The sequence below is a fragment of the Pygocentrus nattereri genome, chromosome 15, assembly GCF_015220715.1.
Source record: "Pygocentrus nattereri isolate fPygNat1 chromosome 15, fPygNat1.pri, whole genome shotgun sequence".
In the NCBI taxonomy this organism is placed as follows: Eukaryota; Metazoa; Chordata; class Actinopteri; order Characiformes; family Serrasalmidae; genus Pygocentrus; species Pygocentrus nattereri.
In genome coordinates, this window is record NC_051225.1 from 7249134 (window position 1) to 7268344 (window position 19211).

General features: G+C 40.8%; 1 protein-coding gene across 3 annotated transcripts in view; it reads right to left on the bottom strand.

Moving 5' to 3' along the window:
* Window positions 1–19211, bottom strand: part of patj (PATJ crumbs cell polarity complex component) — a 207540-nt gene that overhangs the window by 108428 nt on the left and 79901 nt on the right. For all 3 annotated transcript variants that reach the window (XM_037545466.1, XM_037545464.1, XM_037545465.1), the window contains exon 28: window positions 15075–15177. In XM_037545466.1, the coding sequence (XP_037401363.1) occupies window positions 15075–15177 (103 nt within the window). The remainder of the gene's footprint in view (window positions 1–15074; window positions 15178–19211) is intronic.

Here is a 19211-nt window from a genome sequence, read left to right on the forward strand (position 1 = left end):
CATGGTAACATCTACACTAAGTGGATCTCTACGCATGCGTGTAATTTTGGATCGGATTACTTGGAGTGAGCAAGTAAACAGAGATTTTCATCAAATTGCTGAGTCAGTCTTAATCTATAATCAGAATGTATTCAATCAGATTGGGAAAAAATTGCATGTAAACAAAGCCAGTGTTGTGTATGATGTGTGACGTATGACCCCTCTTCTTCTCGACTTGACCAAACCCACAGCTACATGTCTTGCAAAACTGCATGTGACTACACTGTGTCAGGCAGATGGGTGCCAAACTTGTGCCGATCTACAGCGCATGTGTACTGATGACGTGACACGTTGCCAGCAACACATGGCAATCATCACAGTGAGCAAAGCACAAATTGCTCATCATCTCAGAATGACCTCTCAAAAATAATGGCGTCATGGGAAAATCCGAGATCTCGTGATGCACTGAATTGTTTCCCGAAGAATCCTAACAGGAGCAAAATGCTGAGAGGTCAGACATTTACACCTCTACCTGCAATGCCGATTTACACCTCCAACTTCAATGCATCCTCACCACCTGAAAAATAGACCATTCTTCCCTTTCTTCTAGTTTTTCTCTCACGCTGTAGCAGAAAGAGATAACGCTGGCCGCTTGCGCTCGGCGTCTGCCTCTTGTCGGTGCAGCCTCATTAAAGCTCTTAATTAAGTCGGGTCTAAGAAAGATGGAGAGCGGCTTACTGCCAACTAGCCTCAGCCATATATCACCAGTCAGAGAGAAAACAAAAGGAGGACAGACAAAGGAATGAAGGGAGCAAAAGCCAAGGCCAACGATCTTCTCCACTCACCCGTATGCTTCTGGTTAGTGATGAGAAATAGAAACTGAGAATTCTGGTTTGAACCCACATCCCCTGCAAATGCTTTATCATTACATAAACATGTCATCTGTCATATCAAAATAAAAAATAAATAAATAAAAAATATTAGATCACTTAAAAACACCAGCAGCTGTTTACATGTGTGATCTTTTTCCATCAAGGATGGGCCAATAGAAATGGTCTAAAACTACTTGGAATAAAATCTCTCGCACAGTACTAACTGATTTTAATTTGATTTTCCAAGACATTTAACATGCTAGAGGAGGGTCATGAATCTCAGAGGCCTGGGAGGCTGCAACCCTGCAGGGACTAGTAATTTCCCTCTTCTAACACATCAAATAACCTTAATTAGCTGATGAGCCGAATGTGTGAAACAGAAGGCTGAACTACAAGACTGGAGTCTCACACCATGTGCTACAGTGCTAAAACAACTCAACAACTTCAGCACTTCCCTCATTAATAAACTCCCTATTACTTAAATAGGCTACCTTCTGCAGCAGTCAGTGTCATTAGCTTTTTGCATGGATAAGATAAGTAATTAAAAATCTGGTTAATGACCAGATATAATGATGGAAAAACACTAAACACACAAAAATAGAAAAATGTACAACAAATGTCTCCATCTTAGTCGGTGCTTACAGTACAGCAAGCCCTTACTACACCACTACAATCAGAACAACCAGCAGTCTGCTGCGGGCGATCTGCAGCTTAGCTGGACAGCTGAACACTGGCCCTAAGTTGCTGGGGCAACGTCAGTAATGGAGCTTCACAAGTGCTTTTTGTAAAAGCTGGAAAACATGAGGCACACTGTTCTTTTTTCGGTTCCCAGTGGTTTTTGAAGGCTGCTTCTGGCTTTTCCTTTTTTCCTAAATAACAACAGAACAGCATCAGTCAGATGTGCTGGCTAGCAATCACTCGATATGGGTACCCAGAAAGCTTCGGTCTTTTCAATAAGCAGAAAGCTTGCACCCTTTTACAAAGTGCTGTGCTATTAATTAATAGCAAAGACAAAGTAAACAAAAATAATTCAATAAAACATAAACAACAAACTAAACACTAAATAAAATACAGCTCGGGATTACCACAACTGCGAATCCCTTCTCTATTATCTCCATCAACAGCCACTGAAGGCTCATCTTACTTTTAATCTGACTGGTTCTTTCTCCTGCAGGATCAGTTGAGTCCATGGACTGTGTAGAAGACTCCAACTACTATGAGCCCCTTTGGAAGACTATATGACTCCCCTTCCATTTACCATCCACCAATAAACATTCATTCCTACACTCCTCTTCGCTGCACTCACACACCTGTTTATCATCATTAGTCATGAGCTAGTCAGTCAGATGTACATACCTAGGTGCCACGTTGTGTGTTGTTCTCTACCTGTGGTAATATGTCTGTGTGCCCATGTTGGAGTGGTCAAGATCTGCTTGTGAATAAATTCACTTGAATTGGGAGGTGATGAGTTATCTGCATTATATCGGACACAGTAGTCACTTTCTGGTACCTGCAACTGCACCATTTAAGGTGGAACAGGAAAATTTGAACAAGAAGCTGGCCGAAGCACCGTTTAAGGTGGAACGGGAAAATTCAAACAAGAAGCTGGTAAATAAGAAGCTGACTTCAGGTTAATGTAAGACGGTGCTAAAGTTAATCTATTATGAATATCCACACAACTTAAAAAATGCTATAACTTACCTAGCTCCAAAGTATGAATCATCATCATTGTAAATAAATAACTACCACGTAAAGATCTCCTGAACAGTGTATTAAAAGAAATAAGCTTAATATAAAAGCAGAAGAAAAACAATCACACGGCCATACCTACACAAACATCACACAAACCTGAGGATCGCTGCGTTCCCTCAGTCATATAATCCGCTCTCACTGTCTGAGTGCAACATTCTTGAAATAGTATCATTTTGGACAGTATCTTTCTTAAACTTCTGCTCTGTAATGGTACTGAATGCAGTCCAGCAGCGATGTTGACCACCCCAAAAAGGCAGCACCATTGATGTGCCTGGCTGGACCCAATGCGGCATCTAGGTATGTATATCTATGTAGTCAGTATTTAAGCTCGGGCTTTGTTGTATGGCCTGTTTCATGGTTTTTGAACTAACCTTATTGGTTTGTTTTCTAATATTATTTTGATCTCTTGTTTTTCCTCAATGTCCCTTTGTTTATGCTGGTTTTGACCTTGGACTGCTATGACTGCCCTCTTTGCGATTCCCCTAAACCTCCTTTTTCAACCTGTGAGCACCTGGTCTGTTTTGATTCCCTAACAGAGAGCATGGAGCTTTGTATTTGTCAGCAATGATTTGTTGGGAAATCGAGAGCTTTCTCATTTTTTATTTTTGCTAAAACAGCAGAATTAAAACATATGCAAAGTTTTATTTAATTTTATTATTATTACTTAAATGGTAGACAGCACAGAAGATATATATACTAAAGTAATAAACCACAGAGCACAAGTGTTTTGATCTGTTTTTGATCTGTTATTGAGAACGTCTCACTTTTATAACACTAAGTTTATTTACATACTTAGTAGGCCTGGCTGCAAATTAGCATGACATCCCACACACTTATGTCTTTTTCCTATTCCTTTTAAAGTTGTGCCATGGTGAGTAAAGCTGCAGAGCTTTATTGATATAAATAATAATAAGTAACAAATATGTTGATCTATTTATTGGCATCGCAAACATGTAATAACAAAAACTGATAATAGAAAACAGTGCCTCAATTTTTTCCCTTTCTTTGTGACCTGAAGACAAGGCTAACAGCTAAAATGGAGCTGGATTAGACCCAGTTGCTTACTATTCATTTCAAGACAAAACATCCGAAATCCACAACAATTTGGCATATATTGCTTCCTGTATGCTAAGATTATTTATATTCTAAATAAGTTTCCCCTGATCAGCCCACACTGAAATTAGATGGGGAGTCTCCTCCTTCATCCAGTATCATGTTTTGGGTTTTTTGTAACCATATTTAATAACTACTTACTCAATTTAACATTACCTGCTCAAGGTCTGTGTGACGATGGACTATTTGCATTTCAAGGACTACTTGGGGAAATTACACAGTTAGAATTGGACAGTCAAATCACCCACAATTTACATTACCAGACCTCATCTGGTAAAAACTAATCCAGCTCGAATACGCCTTTAGCCAACCAACAATGCCATGTTGTAGACTATGCAGAAGACTAGCCTGGGGACAATCCTATTACAATCCCCCCATGCAGGTAGCAAATCCACATGTTGCTGAATAATGTGTTAGGAATAAATTGTGACTAAAGCGAGCCAAAAGGGCCAGTGATGGCTTTGTGTTTATTGAAGTGCTTTCCTCCGGCAGGCCAGTATGAGGCAGAGGGAAATGAATGTGACAGACAGGCTGTAAGGGAGGGCAGAGTACTGACAGTGATTGGAGTGTAGTTAGCCGCTTTTTGGCAAAAGCCCGTTCCAATCTGCTGCAGACAGCCACTGATTCACATTCTCAGGAATACAGCCAGAGCTTCACACAGAACAGCCCAAAAGGGATCGTATGGACAATTTTGTGGGCAAAATGAATATTTTAAACATATTAGTTTATTTCCAGCACATTCTATGAGCCAGTGTTGCAACATAAACATTACTTGGCCTTTAATAGGCCAAACTGGCACCGTAGAAAGTCATTTGGCCATTTAAGTAACATGAAAGAGAAACATCAAAACATCAAAGAAAGTGCTACATCAAAAGTGAAACATAATTCACTATTTACATGCCATTTTGATATTGGTGTAGCAGCAGCATACAAATATAGTGTGTATGCATTTACCTGCCTCACATTACTAACATAATATTGCAATACAGATCTGCCAAAATAAAACGATAAATTGGCCAATCATGTTTGGACACACCCACACCTGTCTTACATTCCCTGACAGGGCTTCCATAGGTTCCAAAACTGTAATCCTTGTATTACCTTAGCAAAGTAATACTACACTTACACCTAAACCTAACCTTAGTATCAAAAAGGCTCTTTTCTCCACTTTTAGTTTTACAAAAAAAAAAAAAAAAAATCATTTATGATGAAACCAAGATGTGCTCAAAACAAAACATCCTCACATGAGCAAAAATATGTCATGTTGTTCTATTATCGTAGTCCCCACACAGATAGCAAGACGTGTACGCATATACACACACAGATTTTCATATACAACATTGGAAATAACATTTTCTGTCTTGCTTGCTTGTCTCCTTCTCTTTAGTAGCGTTACAGAGTCCAGAGTTCGAGGAGCCAGTTAAATGTGCTCCTGAATGAAACCAGGCATGACATTCAGCAGTACCTCAGCCCCAGGTGGTGGAAAGGTCACAGCGGATCTTTCCACTTACTTGTTAAGCATTTCTGCATTAGCAGCAGGAGACGAGAGGAACTTCAGCAGAGCAGGGCTAAGCTGATCAGAGGAGAGTAAATGATATTCCTCTCCGTGTAATATCAGCAATTCTAAACAAATACCCTGCTAAGAAATACTATTAGTGTATTATAGATGCGTAAAATACCAGTTTATCCCAGCACATTTTCTATTGATCCACTAAAGAGCTTAGTAACAAAGCAATGACGTAAAACCACCTGCAATAACCCGTTAGGCTGGGTCTCAGAGTCGAAGGTGCAGGGCTAAGATCGAGCGTCAATTTCACTTACGCCAACACTCACATCGAGTCTGTATGTGTGTAAGTAGAAAAAGAAGCACAGGTTGTGGTGGGAATAATAAAAGCACTGGGGCAAATGACAGCAGCCGTGTATCAGCTATTCACCACGATTATTTAAAGCGTCATCACACTGGAGCACCACTGGGCCCAAATGTGCCACAACAACAAGCAGCAGGGCACTGCCACTTTGAGCATGCCAATGAATGAGAGAGAGAGAGAGAGAGAGAGAGAGAGAGAGAGAGAGAGAGAGAGAGAGAGAGAGAGAGAGAGAGAGAGAGAGAGAGAGAGAGAGAGAGAGAGAATGAGAATGAGAATGAGAATATGTGGAGGAAACATGAGGGGGGAATAGAGAAAGCATCTGATGAATGATCAGGGCAGAAGGAGAAAGGAACATAACATGCATAAGATATATAATACACAGATAAATTAATGAATTTTAGTCATCGTTATTGGTCCAATACAGTCAATAATTTAAAAAAAACAAACAAACAAAAAAAAAAACAATACATCTTGGTGCTACATTTGCCCTCAACCCACAGTGATAGACATATAATCACCATTCCCTGTTCAGGCAGGAACTCGACTAACATGATGCATTGCCCTCCACTGTGATGCATTGCCCTCCACTGTGATGCATTGCCCTCCACTGTAAGTCGCTCAAAATCATTGCTCACCAATCCTGGTCCTAGAGATCTACCTTCCTAAAGAGTCTAGTTCCAGCCACAACCTGTCACACCAGCTTCAGCTAATTAACTTCTTAATAAGTACTTAATTAGCTGAACCAGATGCATTAGTGTTAAGTAAGGAGGAGGCATCATTTTAGATGCTGGCTGGGTTTAAGCGCAGCAAGAAAGATGATCTCCAGAAGGTGGCTTGGGATCACTGCTCTGAATCAAGGCGGCCCAAAGTGGGGCCTGTGGAACGTTGACCCGGTCAACCAGAAAGTTGCCCCAAGCTCTCATCACTTCATCCAACAAGAGACAAAACAATTTTATATCATATTTTTCACAAAGACTGTTTTTAGACACTTTTAGTAAGAAAAGAGCAAACTGTTACAAAACAACATTTTAAAACCCTAATTTTAATTTATAACAAATCGCCCTTCTTATTTATGTATCGTTGGCCCACCACAGACACTGCATTATGGGCCAACACAGCACGTTTGGCCATCTGTACTCTAGATAAGAGCATTTCTCAAACATGCATCATCACGACTGATGTTTGTGACAGATAAATGCTGTGACACGGCTATGTAAAATTCACTTTGAAGGTAGTACCAAAGGTCTTTCAGTTCTGGTCTTCGATGGTCAATGTCCAGCAAGATTAGGTGATTTTCTGGTTCAGACAGAACTGGTTCAACTCATGTGTTAACTGCCAGATTTAGTAGGTTTGTTTGGGCAAGAAAAGCACCGAACTGTACTGGACACTGGCACTCCAGGACTAGAACTGATGAACCATGCAGAAGGGCAACAACAGAGGCCTACAGGCCTGCCTGTACTCACGGTAAAGCCGGACATAAGATCAGCCATCTCTCTGCAGTACTCTTATGACTGCAATTCATTGGCTTGACATGACGTCAGAGTCCAAGACAAATGATGCCCCTCCAAGGTCTCTAACCCAGCATTCACAAACAATAGCTGGCCTGTGCTCTCCTGCTCTGCTCCTCTGAACTACTGCTTTCACAGCAGATGGCAAGAGATGGTGGCATGTACTCATTTCAAAGTTTGTATAAATTTCAAGCTAAAATGTCTGGTCAGCACTGTGCCCTTCTAGACTGGCCAATGTGCCATGTGGAGATTTGGGAGAATTAACTTTCAAGAACAACAGAATCACCAGACCATGGTCACAAGGTACAGGTATGAGTATGAGCTTATCTATTGCTTTAATGATTAGCAAGCACACAGAAAAAGGAATGTATAGTCAGCAAACCCTTTACTACAGAGATCCTATAGGTACTACAAGACCCATTCTCTGCCTTAACCTTGTAATCCAGTTGTGATAAGTTATAGAAAAGTCACATTTGACTTATTCAATATACACAGCATATTAAGTCTTATCTTAATCCAAGTGCCTCAACATGCTTTATATGGAAGGATTAAGCAAACTGCTGACCGTTCGTTGCTCTCCTGAAGACTTCTGCGGTGGCTTTTAGCCATGAGCTTCAGTCAGTGAAAAAGCTCTAGTGCAGCAGAATGAGGTCCTGTACCTTCAGCTCAGCTCAGCTATTGCCTGCCATCTCTCCAATGTCTCTGATCATCCAGCCGTGGGCCACTGAACGCACTGAAGGATGACTGATAAGACAGAGCATCAGCACAAGCGCGTCTCATCACTCACAGAGACTCTGTCACTCAGAACATGCTTGGTTAACTCACCACAGAACGTTACTTGGACAAACATGAACACAAACAAGTTTGTTTTTATACGACAGCACGTTGGGCAGTCGGCTTGGAAACACAGGGCTACATAGACCCAAAGGCAATTTTAATTATGGTGGGTGCAATCATTGCTCCAATATGATTAGAAATGATTTGTATTTCAGGTAAATCATTCAAACTTTATTAATTTGCTCACTGCAATACTACTTTTTTGTAGTATACAGACTTGAATGCGGTTTTTTATTTTAGTTGTATGAAAAGGAGGTTTAGAGATAATAATATGAACATAAAAATGCTACTGCCACCCAGAACCCTAACTATCCTATGGCCATAAATTACAAGGCAACTAAACAGCCGAGCCCCAGCTCGTTGTGAGTGATGGTCAATGAACGTTCCAAAGTCCATCAGAAGAGGTAAGAGATTAAGGCAATTACTTCAGAGGGAGACATTTTGGATTTATACTCTTAAAGCTATAGAGTATCCTGGCTTGAATGAGGATGTTGATTTCTGTCATTTTCTTTGAACTCACAGAATGATGCAATTTCCAAAAAAAAAAACAAAACAAAAAAAAACACGATTTGACTTTTCACGTTTTTCCATGTCTAATTTCATGTTTCGTTATTTTCATTCTTCACACCCCCCCCCCCCCATCAGAAACCACTTCGAGAGATTATGTTTCTCTGTTTAAGCTCTTTCCATTCAGAAAGGTTGAAGACTTTTCTAGGCATTTCCCTCTGTAAGAGCTGAAAAGTGGCAGCAAACTCCACCTGATATACATTGGAAAGACGAGGCTGTTTGAGTTTTTGTTGCAAGAGGCACATGAGGGAAAACTACCATGACACTACAAATGTGTTTTTACATTTACATTTATGGCATTGGGCAGATGCTGCTACCCACAGCAACTTACAAATTGATCATTTTTACAGAGGTAGGCGAAGATAGTATTAGGTGGACTCCTGCCAAAGACTCTTATTGGTTCACGGCAGGGTGCTTGAATCCCAGCCTAAGGCCATAGTGTACAAAGGTTTTGTTGATGCTTTCTGACAATTTCTGTTGCCATGGCCTACATCAACAAAGCATTAAAACATGGGTGTTAAAACGTCCATCCATCCATCCATCCATCATCTTCCGCTTCTCCGGGGTTCGGGTCGCGGGGGCAGCATCCTGAGCAATGAGGCCCAGACCTCCCTTTCCCCAGCCACTTCCACTAGCTCCCTGGGAGGGATTCCGAGGCGCTCCCAGGCCAGCTGGGCGATATGGAGAAGTGGAGAAGCAGCGGCTCTACTTTGAGTCCCTCCCGGATGACCGAACTTCTCACCCTATCTCTAAGGGAGAGTCCAGCCACCCTGCGGAGGAAACTCATTTCAGCCGCTTGTATTCGCGATCTCGTTCTTTCGGTCATTACCCAAAGCTCATGACCATAGGTGAGGGTGGGAACGTAGATCGACCAGTAAATCGAGAGCCTTGCCTTATGGCTCAGCTCTTTCTTTACCACAACAGACCGGTAAAGAGCCCGCATCACTGCTGACCCAGCACCAATCCGCCTGTCAATCTCCCGCTCCCTTGTACCATCACTCGTGAACAAGACCCCGAGATAAGAAGAAATGGATCTTGCAGGAAGCTGGTTGGGAGATGTTAAGCTAAAATGCCTGGTCAGCACTGCGCACTGCATAGACCATTCCAGACTAGTAAATGGGCCATGTAGAAATTTGGGAGAACTCATTGTCAAGAAACAACAGAATCACCAAAGCACAGATGCAGACTGATACATTTCTGTATTCTGCATCAGGTGACTTATCATTTGTCAACCATCCTCATACTATTTCAAATGCTGTAGCCTGTCACACCAGCCATACATAAATGAGGCTTGTTATAAGATATGTATTTACTAAGTTCAGGTTTGTGTTAGTACATCACACCGGTCGCACCACACCAAGTACTTTTTTACATTAAGCCCAATACATACGATATGATGTGATATATAAGTACAATAAATAAACAGCAATTTCTGCATGTACTAGATGTGTCCATTTAAAGGAGTATGCTTGTCATTTTTTTGCACTCTCTCATTTTCTCTCTCTTTCATTCTCTCTCTAGTACAGTCTTTTATGTGCATAATAAACAGCCTTAGTAGCTGTTTGCCAGAAATGACTCCAAAAAGGATTACTATTAAATGGGAATTGTTAGGACATCATAGAGGAAACGACCACGTTGTTACATCATTTATGTTGTGCCTTCATTGTCACATTTAGGAGTGGAAGAAGTGTAGACCCGTGTCAGTGATAAGCTATCTCTCTCAACGCCTGCGAGCGGGTTTCAAATATAGCAGTGTCGGTCGGGCCAGGCCGTGTCAGGGCTCCAAGTAGTGGGTCAGATTCAAGCTTCAATTTCATGCCCGTGCACACGCCTATATATTAGATGAGTATAATCTAGTTCCATGCCCCGCTGCTCTCTCAGGTTTGTTGACGGAGTGGAGGGGCAGTGACATGTCAGAGTCCTATTAATTAGGCTCTCCTTTTTGGTTATGCTGTAATAGCCAGGATGGACTATTAGAGCCTGCCGGTGGCTCTGTTCTCCAGATTCTGAGCCCAATCACTCAAAACAGAACCATCTGTATGTGTTTCTTAACTGAGCTGAACAACCACCCATCCAGTCAGGTTTGCTTGGAAAGGGTGCCCCTGCTCACCTGCCCTCAGGACAAGTTTGACCACCATTAAGCCTTCTGCACGTCCGTTCACTACCCTGCTGTGCAAAAACCTCACCTGCATGCCTTGCTCACCCCCTCTTGATGATACTGGTGGCTGCAGTGACTAATTAAAACTATTCAATCCTAGACACCGGTTCCGTGCCTCACACTGTAATTAATTCTTTACATATTCATACATATTAATATTTTCATAATATACATATTCATAATTAAACCCACATTGGTTTTCATTGATCTCATGCCGACTAAGAGGCTTCTAACTGTAGTTATCAGTTTTCATTGGTTAATCTAAAGACTTCAGTCCAATCAAAAGCTCATTTCTTTTCTTATTTAAAGTGTATAGCCACTGTCAGCTGCTTTGCAATTGTGTCCGCTGTAAAAGCACATCTTGATCTGAAGTGAACGGAGATCGATGCCGCAGCATCAGTACTGCAACAGACATAATGCAATGTAATGTAGCTCAAAAGTTAATATGATACTGCTCAAAAGTTCTAGATGCATGTTTCAATCTCTAATAAGCTACAGGTGTAACAATACACAAATTACACTATACTGACAAAAGTATTCGCTCGTCTGCCTTCACACACGTATGAACTCGAGTGACATCCCATTCTTAATCCATACAGTTTGTGATGTCGGCCCACCCTTTGCAGCTATAACAGCTTTAACACTTCTGGGAAGGCTCTCCACAAGGTTTAGGAGTGTGTTTATGGGAATTTTTGGCCGTTCTTCCAGAAGCGCATTTGTGAAGTCAGACACTGATGTTGGACGAGAAGGCCCAGCTTACAGTCTCCACTCTAATTCATCCCAAAGGTGTTCTATCGGGTTGAGGTCAGGACTCTCTGCAGGCCTGTCAAATTCTTCCACACCAAACTCACTCATTCATGCCTTTATGGACCTGCTTTGTGCACTGGTGTGCGGTCATGTTGGAAAAGGAAGGGGCCGTCCCCAAACCGTTTTCACAAAGTTGGGAGCATGAAATTGTCCAAAATCTCGGCCTGCTGAAGCATTAAGAGTTCCTTTCACTGGAACTAAGAGGTCAAGCCCAACTCCTGAAAAGCAACCCCACACCATAATCCCTCCTCCACCAAACTTTACACTTGGCACAATGCAGTCAGAAAAGTACAGTTCTCCTGGCAACCGCCAAACCCAGACTCGCCACTACAGAGAACATGTCTGCACTGCTCTAGAGTCCAGTGGTGGAGCTTTGCACCACTGTATTCAACGGTTTGCATTGCACTGCTCACTCATTCCATGAAGCTCTCTATGCTGTTCTTGAGCTAATCTGAAGGCCACATGAAGTTTAGCGATCAACTCTGCAGAAAGTTGGTGACCTCTGCACACTATGAACCTCAGCATCCGCTGACCCCGCTCTGTCATTTTACATGGCCTTCGTGGCCGAGTTGCTGTCGTTCCCAATGGCTTCCACTATGTTATAATCCCACTGACAGTTGACTGTGGAATATTTAGTAGTGGGGAAATTTCACGACTGGACTTGTTGTGCAGGTGGCATCTGATCATGGTACCATTCTGGAATTCACTGAGCTCCTGAGAGCGACCCATTCTTTCACTAATGTCTGTAGAAGCAGTCTGCAGGCCTAGATGCTCGGTTTTTCATACACCTTTGGCCATGGAAGTGATTGGAACACCTGAATTCAATGATTTGGATGGGTGACTGAATACTTTTGGCAATATAGTGTATAAAGCTCATTTTGACAAGATACAGTGGTGTCCTGATACATTACATTTTCTGATGCAGCAAAAATAAAGAGTGCATGAACATGTTAATATGTTATTGCTTGCACCATGCACACAGCATACATCCATACATATTAAGGGTAAAACAATACATATATTGTTAAGATCAATACAAATTAATTAAAATTTCAATTCAATTCATCTTTTATAATTTGTATTCAACAGTCTTAACAGCTCTGACTGTACACTAAACAGACTGCTTTGGCTCAAATAAATGAAAGTCCTCACCTAAAACAACGCTTTAAATGCCTCCTGCATCACAGTCTGGCAGTCTCATTCGAGTGTGGGTCTGTGCATAATGCAAGCCCCGCCGTCAGGATGAACCCAAACGCCTAGCTTTGATCATTAACAGTGAAAAGCTGACAAACAAGAGACCCCTGGAATGGGCCAAATGGAGTCTGAGCAATTTAAATTTATATTCACTGCTTCAAACTCTATTACATATTTAAATCTTCACACCCTCACAATGCAGCCAAGATAGGTGAGTAGTTCTCCCTGCAATGACTCAAGTAGGTTTGCAGCCAAAAAACTTGGAAAAACATGCAGATTTACAGAGAGCCCTGAGGACTGAGGCGGAGAGCTCCTCAAGCAGATAGCAGAGAGGTAGGATGTAGTAATAAATGCAGTCCTCAGGGCCAACATGCTGATTTCACCAGCTGAAGAGAGCAAGCGTGAGCATCACAGCAACAGCAGGTTGCTGGATGAGCATCAAAGCACAGACTCAGGACCAACAGCCTTGAACAAACCCAGTGGAGCGGCTGTAGAGGAAGCCAGTCCTTTAAAAAAGGACTTTTAACTCACAGGGCAAGGGAGGATGGCTTTAAAATGGACAAGCATGTTGGGATGAGTGACCATACTATGATCAAGGGAAGACGGCTTTAAAATGGACAGGCGTGTAGGGATGGGTTAACATACTGTGATACCTTCTTTACAGAGCACAATATGGATCTAAATATTTAAATCTTCTGAGGTTTGCTAACAGGTTGGTAATAAACACAATGCACCAGCAAAACAGCAGTGCCAAATGTTAACAAAATGCTGAAAAATTATAGTACAAGGTAAGTAATTAGCGTTGTCAGTCAAAGGTTACTAATGCATTCACATTAGCACGATCCCCTTGGAATGATAAGGTTCTATCGGTGTTCTGAGCAGTTTTGAGATCCGACACTTCAAAGAGTTTGCTTTACAAATAGCAAAACATCTATGTGGAACATGTTTCTTTCATATGCAAAAATAAGAGACACCCTAAATTTATTCTAAACATACAATCTTGAAATCCTGACAAATTTATAAATGCGTTTTTTGGAACAGGTCAAATGCAGATAGAACCTTCTAATCCTAAGAACTCACTTTTTCCTTTGGAGTTAAGATTTTATCTGGCAAAACATGAAAAGAAGCTATGATTTTAAAGGAGCTCAAACAGTTTACTTGTGTCTAAACGTATGAGAACTAAATGTATTGCTTTCTATAACATTTTATGACACTTGTTTATATATTTCTTTCTGACATATTTCTTGTTTTAAGACAAAATCTACTTTTTCTTATTCAAAAAAACGGTCAGCGATAAGTATTTTGTCCAGTGTAGAGGTCAACTAAGGTAGAAACCTAAAATTAGTTTCCTTTAGGTTAGACAGCAACCAACTACTGTAATATACTGTTCCAGCAAGTAAGTGTAGCAGGCCAGTCTAAAGGCAGTACCAGATTTTGTTTGATATCAGAAATGTGACTCTAATGGACCAAAATGTCTTATTTTGGGAGAAAGAAAGAAAAAGACAAGATGGATTAAATGAATGTTTATGCTGTGATTAAGGCCCCATAAATTTAAACGTTTAAGACTTAATTACCGTTAAGGCTTAATATTTATAAAATGTGAGGCAGTTAAAGAACTGCAGGAAGACAGGCAGAGTTTCAGTTACATGTTTTTATGGTTCATAAAGTTTAAAAACCTCTCTTGCAGTCACTGAGCATGAATGAGACATGACAAAGAAGCAGAACCTGATTTGACCTCTTGTGAGTACTCAGAGTGCTGATTGGTTCACAGATAGAACCTTATAGAACTACATTAGAGTTTGACTTTGAAGACCGAACCTTTTTTTTTCCTGGATAAAGAGTGCAAAAGTGTATACAACGCCAATAAACACCTCAAATAAAATATTAAGAATATGACAATAACTCAATTTTGACAAAAATGTCAGATAGAACCTTATAACTCCAAGGGGACGAGTTTGCGTATATCGAGTATTTCATGGCTACAAATGTGGCCACTCGGACTTTAACACCAGAACTATCTATTTTATTAATAGTGTTATTAGTAGTGCTGACACCTGCAATGCACAGAGAAAAGCCTATAGTGATGTAATATACCATGATAACAACAACATACCATCAGATTGCCCTCTCCTACAGGCATGTGCATTTATTTAAAAAGAAAAGGAATATGACATCAAATAAATACAAACTTGAGTAGAAATGAAGAGAGGAAGCAGCATCAAACCTTTTCTGTACCAAGTACAAAGGCGGGGAGTTGGGGTACCTAACCTAGAGCACGGCTTGATGGGTAAACGTGATATGAAATTTCCAAGACAGTTGAGTTTTATTCTTTAAATAAGTCTATAAAGACGTGAGGGCATTGGACGCTGCAGGTCCAGGTGTCAAAATAAACTAGCAAAAATGACAGAAAAGCACTGACCTGTGGCCTGTTCGGGGTCTTCCTCCTCCTCCTGCATTACGCTGGGAGGTCTGTATGGTGGAGGGAGGCGCATCGGAGGAGGCGCAGTCCGCTGTCCTGTTTTCTACCACACACACGCATGCACACACGAAGGCAAAGACATTACTACCATGACAGACAGCACTGCAGAAAACTCCAGAGACACAAGCAACAAACAAAGGAAGCAGAGAGAGCAAGAGAGAACAAACAAACAACAAAACACCTGTGATACTCTACACCGCCGAGAGAAAAGACAGCTGTTGGAGTTGCCAACATATATTAGTACTAAGAACACTAACCGCATTAGATACTGAAGAGCAGGTCTTGCGTGTACGTGTCTGCTTGAAAGGCGTGTGAATAATGTGGTCTTAATGCAAGAACATTTAAATTTGGGTGACACAGGAACGAACATTTACACACCTTCACAAGGACAGATTTCCCTCAATCTTTACCCTCAAGCTCCTAACTTGCAGCAGAGAGAGAGATATGACAGCGAAGTGCTCTGGTGGGGGGGGTTCAGTCCTGCTGGACCAGCAAAGGGCAGTGAGAGGACGCACTGCTTTCTCTTAGAGAGAACTCAACCCTTACAGCAGCCAGTCATGGGGGATGAGACACAATGGACGTGCTATGAACAAACAAGTCCTTGCTAGGCTACAGAATGGCACATCTACAATAATTCACTTAGCAAAGTCTCCACAAAATCTTACAAACTGCACAGACAATAAATGGCAAAGCGACCATTCACACAGAATCTCTTCTCCCAAAACTGTATCTACAATTATACCATAAAGAGCTTTAAGAGTTCAGCCATAATTCTACTGCGTTCTGTTTAACATGCTTTACTTCACATCTCATATTTCACTACCTCTGTCTGTTTAGCCATTTATATATTCTTTTATCCATCTGCCTATGCTTTCCATCCATCCATCCATCCAACTATCCGTCCATGCATCTACCTGCCCACCAATCTACCCATCTACCAATCCATCTAACTATCCATCTATCCATCTCTCTATCCATCCATTCATCCATTTACCCATCTATTCATCTATCTTCAAACCTATGCACCCGTGCATTCACTAATCCACCCATCCAACCACTTGTCATTTCGTCCACCCATCTTCCCATCCATTCATATATGTATGCATCCATCCATTCGTCTGCCCATCTGCCCGCACATCCATCTGCCCTTTCGTATACACATCTATCCATCCATCCATTTATCTACCCATCAATCTGTCTAACCACCAACTGATCTATCCATCCGCCCAAAAATCTATGTACCCATTCATTTAGCCACCCATCTATCCATCCACTAATTCTTCTGTCTATCCATCGATCCAAAAATCTATGCACCCATTCATTTAGCCGCCCATCTATCCATCCACTAATCCTTCTGTCCATTCATCCCTCCCATCCACCTATGCTATCATCTATGCTTCTGCCCATCTATCCATTCATCTACCCTTCCATTCATCTATCCATTCTTCCACCCCATCTACCCATCTGCTCACAAATTCATCTCACCAGAACAGAAAAACAAGTCCAGCTGTAGCTCATAGTCTACGTGTAAACCACAGGTTACTTGCTCACACTAGTCATGATAACATTTTTTTTACACATTTATTTATTTATTTCTATAGTATGTCTTATATTTTGTATTTTGTATGAGGCACATCTTTGTCTACTTACTGCTCTTTATCTGCTTATTGTGTATTCTGCTGTAACAATGCAAATTTCCCCCAGTGGGATAATAAAAGTCTATCTTATCACACACTGTGAAAGCCCACGTGTCAATATCTTGTCATCTAAATAAAAACAGACCATTAATTGTATATTTATCAGACGGCTGCATCAAGGCTAATTGCTTCTGTATGGAGCTGCACCTTCAGAGTCCAGCATTAGAAGCTTCTGGCTAACTTGTTAGCACTAATAAGCTACTGGAACTTCTTGCTAAGGACCGGTAGATGAAGTTACACTGGAGACGGAGCAGCCCCTTCAAGACCTGCTCTGAGAGTTCCTCTTATGCTTTATCAATGGCTAATGAACAATGCATCAGTCAAAGGTGTTAACAGACTAATGCTTAGCAAACTAATGCCATAGCGCCCAGTGAAAAGACCAAACTGATATACATCTGCAAGCTTCTTTCCAGAGCCAAAGAACTCAGAGTTACATTTAATTTGACTTTCCTCTTCTGAACCGCTGGCAGTTAGTGAACCCACTTAATATCTTTCTTCGCTGCAAAAGAGACTGAGATGCTCTTCGGAAGAGTGATGAAATGTTAATTAAATTTTCAGTGACTAATGAGGAGCCTTGCTCTGATTGTGCTGAATAATCTCATATCCTCAGGAGCTGAGTGGGATCCTAATGGCCGGTGGAGCAATTAGGATAATTATTGCTATTTCAAATTAATTGCAAGATAAAGCTGCTTTAATCAAAAATTTGGCCACTCTGGAGGACTGACGGGGACATGATCTCCAGGGATATGGCACGATTTCTCTGGATGCGTGTGTTCTTTTTGTCTCTCCCACTGCACTTCACTCAGTTGAGCTGTATTGATTTCCAGGCTACACACAAGACTCTGATGCACCGAAGTGTTTGGCAAAGGAAGAGCATGTTTTATCAAATGAAACGTGGAGAAGTGACAAGTCTTCTTTTGTACAACTCCTGATAGACAGACCGATACTTTATTGATCCCAGAAAAGAAATTTTGTCGGAAGACAGCAGGAGTTCTTTCTTCAGCCACACTTGCACAAGCAGAATCCCATTCCCAAGTCCATATCTGAGGTTTTTCTTCTTCTCTAGACACTTTGTGTGCTTTACGATCCTCCAATTTATTAATACGGAGGCAGTACACTGACTTGGGGAATCATATTACCCACACAAAAGTTGATATATTTCAGAGGTGGGTAGAGGAGCCTAACTTTATGCTCAAGTAAAGTTATACTTACTTCTTGGGTAAAATAATGACTCAAGTAAAAGTACCTTCTCAAAAACAACTTGAGAAGAAATACAAATGTATCAGGTGGAAAAAAAACTACAAGTATTGAGTAACTTATAGACCTGCAGTGGAACTTACTAAATCCAGCATCTCCCAGCATAAGAACTGAAGATTGTTAAACTCCATTCCTCTCTTTTTGGGTTTCTTTAGGTCTAAAATGAATTGTTAAAGATAGAAGCATGACCAATCTCAAAGCAGAAAACAATGAAATTACTTCCAAAAAAAGAAATTAGTAACTAAATACAAATGACTAAATGTAACTGAGTAAAAGGTACACTCCTTTCCTCGTAAGTATACTTGGGTAGAAGTAAAAATGTTATGGTTTGAAAATATTCAGAGCACAAATTAATCAATATTTTACTTAAGCATATGTACTTGAGCAAATCTAACTAGTTACTACTCACCTATGATGTACTAGATAGCACAAAATCCAACTAAAACATGCTTACCTAAGCAAAATTAATCCAGTGGAGCAAACTGACACATTAGAAACACTAAAAATGTAACATGAACCAAAGGCTCATTATGAATAGGCTAGTCGAAATGAAGGCAAAATAAGATAACATAACAAAGCAAAGACTTTCCAGCCCTAATAATAAATACACTACATAATTCTTTGCCAGACTAACACACACTCCTTGAGTGGCGTCTCCATTTCACCTTATTAGAGCATTCAGCATTTTAAACGAACAATTGCTCTAAATAAACGCTGGGTTTTATAGTGACCTGATGTAATGCTCTAGCCACAAGCTAACATGCTGGTCAGGATACAATGATACAATCAAAGATACTATCAAAAACTATGAATACAATTACTTTAATTCAACGCATCACACAATGTGCAGCCCTAATTCCAGGTAAACAGGACCAACTACGCTCTCACGTAACTAATAAACATGCAGTTTGACAGTGTTCTTAAAATACTGACACGATAAGCTCAGAAAAGTGTTTTGTGACATAATTTATCATGATAACTATAAACTATCGTACTGTCCAAGCCTATATAATCCACCCCTAAGCCTGATATATCATCAATTCAACAAAAAAATGGTTTAAAGACATTGTAATGGCAAGAATGAAAGCCTAAATAAACAAGGACATATAGCATCAGTGATCTA